This window comes from Lolium perenne, chromosome 7, assembly GCF_019359855.2.
Source record: "Lolium perenne isolate Kyuss_39 chromosome 7, Kyuss_2.0, whole genome shotgun sequence".
In the NCBI taxonomy this organism is placed as follows: domain Eukaryota; kingdom Viridiplantae; phylum Streptophyta; class Magnoliopsida; order Poales; family Poaceae; genus Lolium; species Lolium perenne.
The window spans coordinates 27817899-27829389 of NC_067250.2; the positions used below are offsets into that span (position 1 = coordinate 27817899).

General features: G+C 44.0%; 1 protein-coding gene across 1 annotated transcript; it reads left to right on the top strand.

The window, feature by feature from the left end:
* Window positions 1-1129: 1129 nt before the first annotated feature.
* Window positions 1130-5389, top strand: LOC127318001 (hydroxyproline O-galactosyltransferase HPGT3). Its single transcript, XM_051348609.2, has 12 exons — window positions 1130-1354; window positions 1438-1501; window positions 1584-1633; window positions 1722-1912; window positions 2119-2179; window positions 2319-2391; window positions 2711-2834; window positions 2935-3022; window positions 3475-3525; window positions 4275-4346; window positions 4931-5043; window positions 5136-5389. Exons 1-12 carry the CDS (start codon window positions 1212-1214, stop codon window positions 5156-5158), a joined length of 1053 nt encoding a protein of 350 aa, XP_051204569.1. The 5' UTR covers window positions 1130-1211; the 3' UTR covers window positions 5159-5389.
* The last annotated feature ends 6102 nt before the right edge of the window (window positions 5390-11491 follow it).

Consider the following 11491-nt stretch of genomic DNA (forward strand, 5'->3'; position numbering starts at 1 on the left):
GCGGGCGGTTGGAGGCTTCCATGATGACGAGTACTTGACACGACGGGGTTGGAACTGGCGGAGGCAAGGAGATCAATGCAAGCGTCGATGATGGAGCAAAAGGCGCAGAGGTGAAAGTTCACTCGCGCCAACTATTGCCCACCAATCGGGATGCGAAAAATACGAGCTTCTAACACGACGACAATATCCAGATTTCCGAGCCAAATACCCAACACCCCTTATAAAAATATCCAGGCCAGCCATTTTTTTGGGATCCGATCAGGTCATTTTTTGGGGGGTGCTGTACGCCGACCTGGTCGGTGCGGACCAGGCGCCGCACACCCCCCAGGCGGGTTTTGGGCCGGCCCAACATTCTCACTTCTTATGTTTCTGCTTTTTCGTTTTTTCTTTTTCGTTTCTTTTCTGTTTTCTGTTATTTGTTTTCTTTTTTAAAACATTTTTTAAATATGAACATTTGTTAAAAATAAAAAAATCAAATAAAAAATCACTTTTTAAAAATTTGAACATTTTTTAGATTTGAACATTTTTAAATTTGAACAAAAATGTATTTTTTTCTATGAACAATTTCCAAATTTGAAAGATTTTTAATTTTGAACGATTTTTAAGTTTGAACGATTTTAAAATTTGAACAATTTTTTATTTTGAACTATTTTTATGTTTGAACGAATTTTTGAATATGAACGATTTTCCTATTTGAACATTTTTCGAATTTGAACGATTCCCAGATTTGAACAATTTTAAAATTTGAACAAAATTTAGATTTAAACTTTTTTTAAAAAAATAAAATAAACAGAAAAGAAACAAAAACAAAAAAAAGAAACAGAAAAAAAAGAAAAATAAAAGAAAAAGAAAAAGAAACAGAAAATAGAGAACTAAAAATAAACGTGAAATGGGCCGACCAGGCCGGCCCATACCCCGCGCGCGGGGGTGTGCGGCGCGGGGTAACCACCGACCTGGTCGGTGTATAGGAATTGCCATTTTTTTTCCGCAAAAACCGAAAAGCGGGAGGTTAGTTGCTGGGCTGGCCCGATATCTCATCTGCTAAAGTTGTCGTTATACGGACTGGACAGTTACTGGACTTTTACGGCCCATTAGTCAGTTGCCCTTTTTTGTTCGTCACTTCAGTATGTTTTTTTTGCTCCTTTGGACAAAGCACACGCCGTACTGAAACTTTCAGGGCTAGTCCAACAGGCTCGCCGGAGATTGCCGCCATGGAGACGCTGGCCAGCGCCATGCGCCGCGACAACCGCCGCTTCAAGGCATCGTCCTCCTCCACCACCTCCTCCTCTGCCGGAAGGGTCCCCCTCGTCATGGCCTTCCTCTCCTGCCTCGCCTGGCTCTACGTTGCCGGCCGGTACGCTCGCGCCCTCCCCAGATCCCGATCGCCCCTCTGTTCCTCGACTCAGAAGTTCTGATATCTTTGCCATTTGTTCGCAGGCTTTGGCAGGATGCGCAGACTCGGGCGATCCTGTCCGGCCTCCTCGAGAAGAGCTCCGGCAATGTGTGGATCTCTCCTTCCCCGCTCGGCCCACCTCTCGCTTTTTCTCTATTTTTTTTTTCCTGACGGCGGCGCTTAATTTCAGCTCCCCAAGGCGGTCTCGGTGGACGACAAGTTGAGGAATCTCGGATGCACGTAATCTCTCGGTTCTCTGCTGAGGTTTTCCTGTATGGCTTTGCCACGTTTTCTGATTAGTTGATTCGAAATGTGTTGTTGGTGGCAGTGAGATCGGGAGGAAGATCGCCGAGGCAGAGATGGACCTCACCAAGGCGAAGAGCGAGGGGTACTTGTGGGGGAACGGGACTGGTACTACAGCTTCCGACAAGAAGAAGCTTCTTGCTGTCATTGGGGTTTACACTGGTTTTGGATCCCGACTCAAGAGGAACACCTTCCGCGGCTCGTGGATGCCAAGAGGTTTGCTCGTCTTGTTCTTTTGGTTTACAGTTTTGAGTGCAAAAATTACCCCACCCCTGATAACACTTGTGCTCTGACCCAAACTGCCTGAACCTAAAACTTGGCCTCTAACTTAGTATTTAGTCCGGTTACAGTTACCGAAAGAAACCAGGATTCCCTTCAACTCATAGGATAACTCTGCTTTCCTACCTCACTGTAAATTTCAGGTGACGCTTTAAAGAAGCTTGAGGAAAAGGGTGTAGTCATTCGTTTTGTTATTGGCCGGAGGTTTTGTTCTCCAACCATACCTTTGAATTGTATTAAGATCTTAGTGTAGAGTCCATCCATGTCATTACCATTCTCGTGTTATATTCATTTTTTTGAGTGCATGTCCACCAATTGAAATTTTCATTTTTTGACACTACAGTCCAAATCGAGGTGATAGCTTGGACCGTAATATCAATGAGGAAAGTAGAAAGACAAACGATTTCTTGATTCTGGTATGTCTCGGTTAATATCTAATATCAATGTATGTTCTCAGTTTACCATCAGATCTTCACTATTTGTGGTATTGCCTGCATAAGAATTTTACCTTGCTTGTCTGCATGGAAGACTATTGCTTCCTCAAGAATCTTACGTCTGTAATACCACAAAGAAATATTTCAGTTATCATATTTTTTCTGTTTTATCTGAATATTATTTTTACTGTACCTATGAAATTCATTCAGCTTGAAAGGATCTCAAAGACATTTTTGGAACGTTTACTGTCAAAGTTTGGAACTAATGCACCTTGTTGTAAACAAATCAATAACCATTCAGGAAAGTCACGAGGAAGCTGCAGAGGAGTTACCTAGCAAAGTTAAGTTTTTCTTCAGTGCCGCAATAGAAGCTTGGGATGCAGAGTTCTACGTCAAAGTTGATGATAACATTAATCTTGATTTAGGTATCTGATGTTTCTATTTTTGTATGTAGAACTGTTTTTTCCTATTTATGATTTCTTGATCTCAGTTTTTTTTCCCTGATTCCTTGCAATTGGCCATTAGCTGGGTTAATTGAGATGCTTGAAGGCCGTCGAGGTAGCCAAGGATTGTACATGGGCTGCATGAAATCTGGAATGGTCGTTAGTGAAGAGTATGTGCTTTCCTTCCCATCATAACCATCATTATTTTGTACTCAGACGATTCCATCTCTTAAACTCCAACTAGCCATCCTTTATAAGTGGAGCGGCTTTTACTTTTGGGTGTTAATTTAGGATTGATCCTTCCATTCCAACAGCCTTCCCATATTGTGGACATGTTGGAGAGCATTGAGCAGCTGAATCATTTTCTCGAATCAAGGGACCACAATGACATGCTTTTGAATTTTTTAATTTCATCGATGAAGTTATGCTTTCGGGGAGCGGCTAGTAACCATAGGCCCTCAATCGGCAATCGCATGAACTTGAGAAAATAAGCATGTACTTACATTCTTAATTGCAGCGACTTCATTCTTACATTTTAGAGATAGTGCAGTTTGAATTTTGCACTATTTTGTGCTTTTGTTAATCAAGCATTAAACTGTATTGGTGTTAACTTCAATTTCAGGGAGCAACAATGGTATGAACCTGAATGGTGGAAATTTGGAGACGCAAAGACGTAAGTAACCTGACATTCTTCATACTGTGTCTAGTCAGCTTTTTCTTCTGGAATTTCATACCTGGTTCTTGCCATTTGGCACTTGGCCTAGCTGTGTCCTATTAGCACCGCGTTGGATGACTGGTAATGACTCTGTACCTAGAGTAAGTGATGAAACATTGTGTGTGTGGACGTTGATAAGAAAACATCTATCTCCCTGGGATCTGGTTGACAGAGTGTAATGCTCATACAAACCAAATGCATTTCAACAGGCTGATAACTGGCTAGATGAAGTAGTGCTATATAGTAAGTGATGAAACATGGTGTGTGTGGACGTTGATAAGAAAACATGTATCTCATGGGGATCTGGTTGACAGAGTGTAATGCCCATACAAACCAAATGCATTTCAACGGGCTGGTAACTGGCTAGATGTAGTGCTAAAATAGCTCATATGCTACAGGTTATGTTGCACAATTTGTTTAGTTTTTTGTGGGTACTATAGGTGTCGCTAATCTTGTGGATTATATTCCATTACACGTTTAAAGTGTCTAGACTTGTAAGAGACATTAAGTTGCAGTCCCCTTTGCATCCTGTGCTTGTAAGATGTAATTGAGTTTTAGTTATATCCTTTGCTATGATTAGTTGCTTAGCATATAAGTTCCCTTCTGCCTGAATGCCTGATGCAGGGAATGCAATTGTGTTTTTTCTTCACTATGTTATTCTCTAGCATCTCACTTTTGATTTGTATTGATTAATTTTTAATTATCAGATATTTTCGTCATGCTTCTGGTTCTTTATTTATCCTCTCAAACAATTTGGCCCGCTACATCAACATAAACAGGTAATTCGTGTGTATTTTTTTTTTTTTTTTACCTTAAGACAAGCTAAGTGACACGTTTTTTTTATCAACACCAACCAAGTTCTCAATGTTATATGCGGTAATGGGATCGTTGCAGCTGGAATGTTGCAATTAGGTTGAGTTTTTCTTGGTTGATCAGAAAATGAATTAGTTTCCTTGAATGACCTTATTCTCATATACTAGTAGATGATTTCCTTACGACATGCCATGTGTTATCACGTGCCAAATCCATCACTTTGATATATTTAGCATTTTTAGCAAAATAATCACCTCATGTACTTTTAAGGTATGAATACTTCTTTTAGCATTTAAGAAACTATTTTTGACATGCTATAAGCGGCTAAATGGCACATATGAAATAATTTTCTTCAAGACACTATAATTTTATTTTAAATTCTGTTCTCAAAAGTTGAACGGTAGATGTTACTAGTCATTGCTATGTGCTGTCAATTTTTTTGTAAGACAAGTGCCTGTCATTTCTGGGTCTTTCTGTGTCCAGAAACCAGTTTTTTTTTATACTTCCCAACTCTGATTCTATAAACTCTTCTTTTTTTGTCAATATGTAGTGCATCTCTGCAGAGCTATGCCCATGATGATATATCAGTTGGTTCATGGATGATGGGGCTCAATGCCACGTACGTTGATGATGACCGTTTGTGTTGTCTCACTTCAACACAAGGTACGCTCTAACCTGTAGATATTTTCCTTGGGGAAATGACGATGTTTTTGTTTGCTTGTCCCTAACGCCGTATCTGTGTTCTTGTTCTCCAGAGAAAGTCTGTTCCAGTGGATGAGCTAAGCGAAAGGATTGGTTTCCCTTCTGATGGGGTTCGAGTACACACACACCTAACAGCTTTGTGAATGATTGAATGAACAATATATATGAAGAAACTACTATCAGCGAAACATCTCTTATGGCTCTGTGCTCACAATTAACACAACAAGTAGAAAAAGAACCTGACCTGGCTGTAAAAGCATATCACTTCTCATTGACATCTCAATAGGTAACCTCAACTCTTTGCTGCCGTGAATGAACTCCTTGAAAGTTCATGCAAATCTAAATCCTCCCAGGCCTTGTAAATTTGCACGGAAAACCTCTTGAAGCATGGATACAGTGAGCTTGTGGTTCTTCCGCAAATCACCATAAACATCCGTGCAGTCCATCTTTTTCTGAACCCTCTACGTTTGCCGTTTCAACGGAGAAGGTTGTTTTGTGGCCATCCATGGAATTTCACGGTATAGGATCCCGCCAATCAAAACAAACACCTTACTTAACTGAAACTTGAAATATTCCAGCACGTGCTTTACGTTCCTTGGAAATACTGTAGAATTTCTCCACACCCATCAGTCCGTATCACTCAGTATCTCCACACCGATCACGATCAGTGCGGTTGAGATCACGGCAGATTGTAATCATGCAAACGATTCCCTCCATTATGCAATCTGCTTCTACCACGGCTGCAATTATGCGTCAGGATCGAGACACCCAGGAGCAGAGCTCCACGCAGATCTTCAGGACCAGTCAGGATCCCGCCACCCAAGAGCAGAGCTCCACTCAAATCTTCAGGACCAACAAGTTGCCATAAGCAATCTTGTTTGTTTGTCTTTCAATAGTAGTAGTAGGATAAACAATGGCGTGATTGGCAGCCTGGATCACTAGAACAGCGTGGATGGTATAAGCTTGAACTAGCTGCCTTCGGCGATTTGCACAAAAATAACCCAAAAGTGAAAGAAAAGCACAGACTGACCCTCCGACGAAACTATTTCACCAATCTAACCCTTTTGTGTGGCGCCCCTCCCACGGGCGCCACACATGCCCATGTGGCGCCCCTCCTGCCGGCGCCACTGTCTCAGCCGACGTGGCCCCCTCGCCGCTGAGCTGGTCTGCCGATCCGACGTGGCAGCATGTGTGGCGCCCCTCCCAACGGCGCCATACATGCCAACTTATATCATGTTTTCGGTCGAAAACATCCAGGGGCTCCGGAACGGCTGGGACTTAGCCGTTTTGCGAGGCTCGATGTGTGGCGCCGATGCCACGGGCGCCACACTAGCCTCTGTGGCGCCGATGCCACGGGCGCCACACATCCACTTAAGTGTGGCGCCCGCGCCCGCCCCCAGCCCGACCCTCTTCTTCTATGTTTCTTCTCCTCCCTCCCTCTCTCCCCCAAGGCGGCCGGCGGTTCCTCCTCCGCCCTCCCTCTCTCCCCCAACAAATCGGCCACAAATTCGTCAGATCTGACCGGCCAATCTCTTCCCCATCCATTCCTCAAGGTAATCCCCTTCGAATCCCTCACATTCATCCACTAATTTCATAGATCTTGCTAGATTTGTACATGAACCCTAGCCATGGAAACTAGATTTGAAATGGCTATGTATGTGTTGAATGTGTATGTGTAGGAACCCTAGATATGTAGGAACCCTAGATATGTAGGAACCCTAGATGTGTTGAATGAAATTTTACATGTATGTGTTGAAATCCTATGTATGTATGTGTTGAAATGTCTAATATTTGCCTAGCAAATGCATTCAAATTTGTTACATATGCCTATTATTTGTGATGGAATAACTCATATTTGAACCAAATATTTGTTGGAACCCTAGATATGAATGTATGTGTATGTATGGAACCTTATGTATGTATGTGGTGAAAGGCAAAATTGAAGCTTAGCAAATGCATTCTATTGTCTTACATATGTCTATTATGTGCCTAGGAATGGTATGTCTCACGAAATTCATATGTGTGATGTATTTGGATATGAACTCTCATGTATGTGTGATGTATAGGTGATTCGAAAGTTAGATATATTCTCATGTATGTGTTGCTCATTTTTGTTAGTGGAATGACTCATAATATGGTTGTGTAAACATGTAGGATGGTGTGGCTTCTGAATGAAGAGTACGACAGGGAGCACCGGGCTGTTCATATGACGGAGAGGGGAACAGATCTTCACCCTTTGAAGATTCGTTACCATGGCACAATGGATATACCGTATGACGAGAGGTACACGGAGTTCATCCAGCCTACCGGTCTTATTCCGTTCATATCCCTTGTAAGCCGTGGGGGGCCGAACATGAACGCCGCGGCACTCACCGCTCTTGTCGACCGGTGGAGGCCGGAGACGCACACCTTCCACTTGAGGGCCGGCGAGATGGCCCCTACTCTCCAGGATGTTTCCATGATCCTTGGACTACCTATTCAGGGCGAGCCACTGTGTATGAACACAGCTTCTGATGGGTGGCGCGGATAGATGGAGGCGCTTATTGGCAGGGCTCCTCCGCCGCCAGCAGAACCAAAGGCGAGAGCTCCCGCCGGCGCGTCTTTCTCTTGGATCAGGACTAACTTTGGAGAATGCCCTGAAGGGGCCAACGCGGACACTCGGAGGACGTACGCCCGCGTGTACTTATGGTACATGATTTCGAGGACTCTCTTTCCTGGCAGTGGGGGGAAGCTGGCCCATTGGTGTTGGCTGAAGGCGCTTACGGTGTTGGATAACCGGTGGAGTTGGGGAACAGCGGCACTTGCCTACCTCTACCGGCAGGTGATGATTTGCTCTATGTACTATTTTCCTATAGTAGTGTGCTAGACAAAGTACTAACCAAATGTCTTATGTGCGCAGTTGGACGAAGCTTGTCGCAGGACTGGGAGCAGGACTGGGAGCGGCGGTATTGGTGGATGCATGCTCCTACTTTCCGTATGGAGCTGGGACCGCCTATCAGTTGGGCGGCCTAGGACACTCAACGAGAGGCCATGGCCTCATCACCCTCACAACCCTGACCGGGAGTCCACTTGGGCATACCTTTGGGACAATGTCTCGGAGATGATGAGCGATCCAATGATCATGTACAGGCAGTACACTGCGGAGTTGGACACTCTTACCGCTGAGCAGGTAACCGATCACTCTGTGCTATGAAGTGTTATATGTGTACGTCATGAAATTGCTACTTGTTGTGTCCAATGTTATACTCATAACTGTTGGAGTTTGGTAGGATTTTTCATGTTTTTAACACAAGTCAATGTGTGGCGCCCTCCACACTGGCGCCACACTGCACTGTGCGGCGCCCGCGGCATCGGCGCCACACATGTCAACTTATATAAACTTCTGGGTCAAAAAAATCCAGGGGCTCCGGACGATAAGTCCTTAGCCGTTTTCGCGAGCCTCTATGTGTGGCGCCCGAGGCATCGGCGTCGGTGAAGGAGATATGCCCTAGAGGCAATAATAAAGTGGTTATTATTTATATCTTTATGATAAATATTTATATATCATGCTATAATTGTATTAACCGAAACATTAGTACATGTGTGATATGTAGACAACAAAGAAGTCCCTAGTATGCCTCTTAAACTAGCTTGTTGATTAATGGATGATTAGTTTCATAATCATGAACATTGGATGTTATTAATAACAAGGTTATATCATTATATGAATGATGTAATGGACACACCCAATTAAGCGTAGCATAAGATCTCGTCATTAAGTTATTTGCTATAAGCTTTCGATACATAGTTACCTAGTCCTTATGACCATGAGATCATGTAAATCACTTATACCGGAAAGGTACTTTGATTACACCAAACGCCACTGCGTAAATGGGTGGTTATAAAGGTGGGATTAAGTATCCGGAAAGTATGAGTTGAAGCATATGGATCAACAGTGGTATTTGTCCATCCCGATGACGGATAGATATACTCTGGGCCCTCTCGGTGGAATGTCGTCTAATGTCTTGCAAGCATATGAATAAGTTCATAAGAGACCACATACCACGGTACGAGTAAAGAGTACTTGTCAGGAGACGAGGTTGAACAAGGTATAGAGTGATACCGAAGATCAAACCTCGGACAAGTAAAATATCGCGTGACAAAGGGAATTGGTATCGTATGTGAATGGTTCATTCGATCACTAAAGTCATCGTTGAATATGTGGGAGCCATTATGGATCTCCAGATCCCGCTATTGGTTATTGATCGGAGTGAGTACTCAACCATGTCCGCATAGTTCACGAACCGTAGGGTGACACACTTAAAGTTGGATGTTGAAATGGTAGAACTTGAATATGGAATGGAGTTCAAATATTTGTTCGGAGTCCCGGATGAGATCCCGGACATCACGAGGAGTTCCGAAATGGTCCGGAGAATAAGATTCATATATAGGAAGTCATATTCCAAGTTTGGAAATGATCCGGTGCATTTATGGCAGGTTCTAGAAGGTTCTAGAAAAGTCCGGAAGAATGGCACTTTGGAAAGTAGAGTCCCGAAGAGACTCCACTAGCATGGCCGGCTAGCCCTAAAGGGAAGAGTCCCAGGTGGACTCCACCTAAAGGTGGCCGGCTACCCCACCTCAAGGAAAGGTGGGAGTCCCACCTTGGGTAGGACTCCCTCCTTGAGTAGGTTTCCCACATATGGGAGGTTTTACTGTTGGGGTCTTATTCGAAGACTTGGACTAGAACTCTTGGGGCTTCCACCTATATAATGAGGAGGAGAGGGAGGGGGGCAGCCACTCTTTGGCTCAGCCTTGGCCGCACCACCTAGGGCTGCCCTTGGCCGGCGCCCTAGCCTCCCCCTCTCAGTCTCTCCCCAAACCCTAGCGGTCTCTCTCCTCCACCACATCCCGCACGCTTAAGCGAAGCTCCGCCGGATTTCTCCATCACCACCGACACCACGCCGTCGTGCTGTCGGATTCAAGAGGAGCTACTACTTCCGCTGCCCGCTGGAACGGGGAGGTGGACGTCGTCTTCATCAACAACCGAATGTGTGACCGAGTACGGAGGTGCTGCCCGTTCTTGGCGCCGGAACCGATCGTGATCAAGATCTTCTACGCGCTTTTGCAAGCGGCAAGTGAACGTCTACCGCAGCAACAAGAGCCTCCTCTTGTAGGCTTTGGAATCTCTTCAAGGGTGAGACTCGATAAACCCCTCGTTGCTACCGTCTTCTAGATTGCATCTTGGCTTGGATTGCGTGTTCGCGGTAGGAAATTTTTTGTTTTCTATGCAACATTTTCCTACAGTGGTATCAGAGCCGTGTCTATGCATAGATGGTTGCACGAGTAGAACACAATGGTTTGTGGGCGTTGATGCTCTTGTTATCTTTAGTTTGAGTACTTTGCATCTTTGTGGCATAGTGGGATGAAGCGGCCCGGACTAACTTTACATGACCGCGTTCATGAGACTTGTTCCTCGTTCGACATGCAACTTGTATTGCATAAGAGGCTTTGCGGGTGTCTGTCTCTCCTACTATAGTGAAGATTCAACTTACTCTTCTATTGAAAACATTAGTATCACCGTTGTGGTTCATGTTCATAGGTAGATTAGATCTCTCTCGAAAACCCTAAACCACGTAAAATATGCAAACCAAATTAGAGACGTCTAACTTGTTTTTGCAGGGTTTGGTGATGTGATATGGCCATGATATGATGATGAATATGTATGAGATGATCATTATTGTATTATTGCAACCGGCAGGAGCCTTATGGTTGTCTTTAATTTTCATGTTGAGTAGTATTTCAAAGTAGTTGTAATAGTTGCTACATGAGGTGAACAACCATGAAGCCGGCGCCATGAACCTTGACGCTACGCCGACGATGATGGAGATCATGCCCGTTGATGATGGAGATCATGTCCGTGCTTTAGAGATGAAGATCGAAGGCGCAAAGACCAAAGGGCCATATCATATCACATATGAATTGCATGTGATGTTAATCCTTTATGCATCTTATTTTGCTTAGAACGCGACGGTAGCATTATAAGATGATCCCTCACATTAATATCAAGATAATAAAGTGTTCTCCCCTCGTATGCACCGTTGTAATAGCTCGTCGTTTCAAAGCATCTCGTGATGATCGGATGTGATAGATTCAACGATTCACATACAACGGGTGTAAGCCATGTTGCACACGCGGAATACTTGGGTTTGCTTGACGAGCCTAGCATGTACATACATGGCCTCGGGACAACGGAAACCGAAAGGTTGAACACGAGTCATATGGATGATATGATCAACATGTTGATGTTCACCATTGAAGCTACATCATCTCACGTGATGATCGGTTTTTGGTGTAGTGAATTTGGATCGTGTACCACTTAACAACTATGAGGGATGTTGTATTAAGTGGGAGTTCATTAGTAATTAGATTA

Excerpts from the sequence above, each read along its gene's own strand:
- LOC127318001 (XM_051348609.2), top strand. The coding sequence starts at position 1,212 with ATGGAGACGCTGGCCAGCGCCATGCGCCGCGACAACCGCCGCTTCAAG. Across the intron at positions 2,392-2,710 it reads CAAACGATTTCTTGATTCTG|GAAAGTCACGAGGAAGCTGC; the intron begins GTATGTCTCGGT and ends ATAACCATTCAG. Across the intron at positions 3,023-3,474 it reads GGAATGGTCGTTAGTGAAGA|GGAGCAACAATGGTATGAAC; the intron begins GTATGTGCTTTC and ends CTTCAATTTCAG.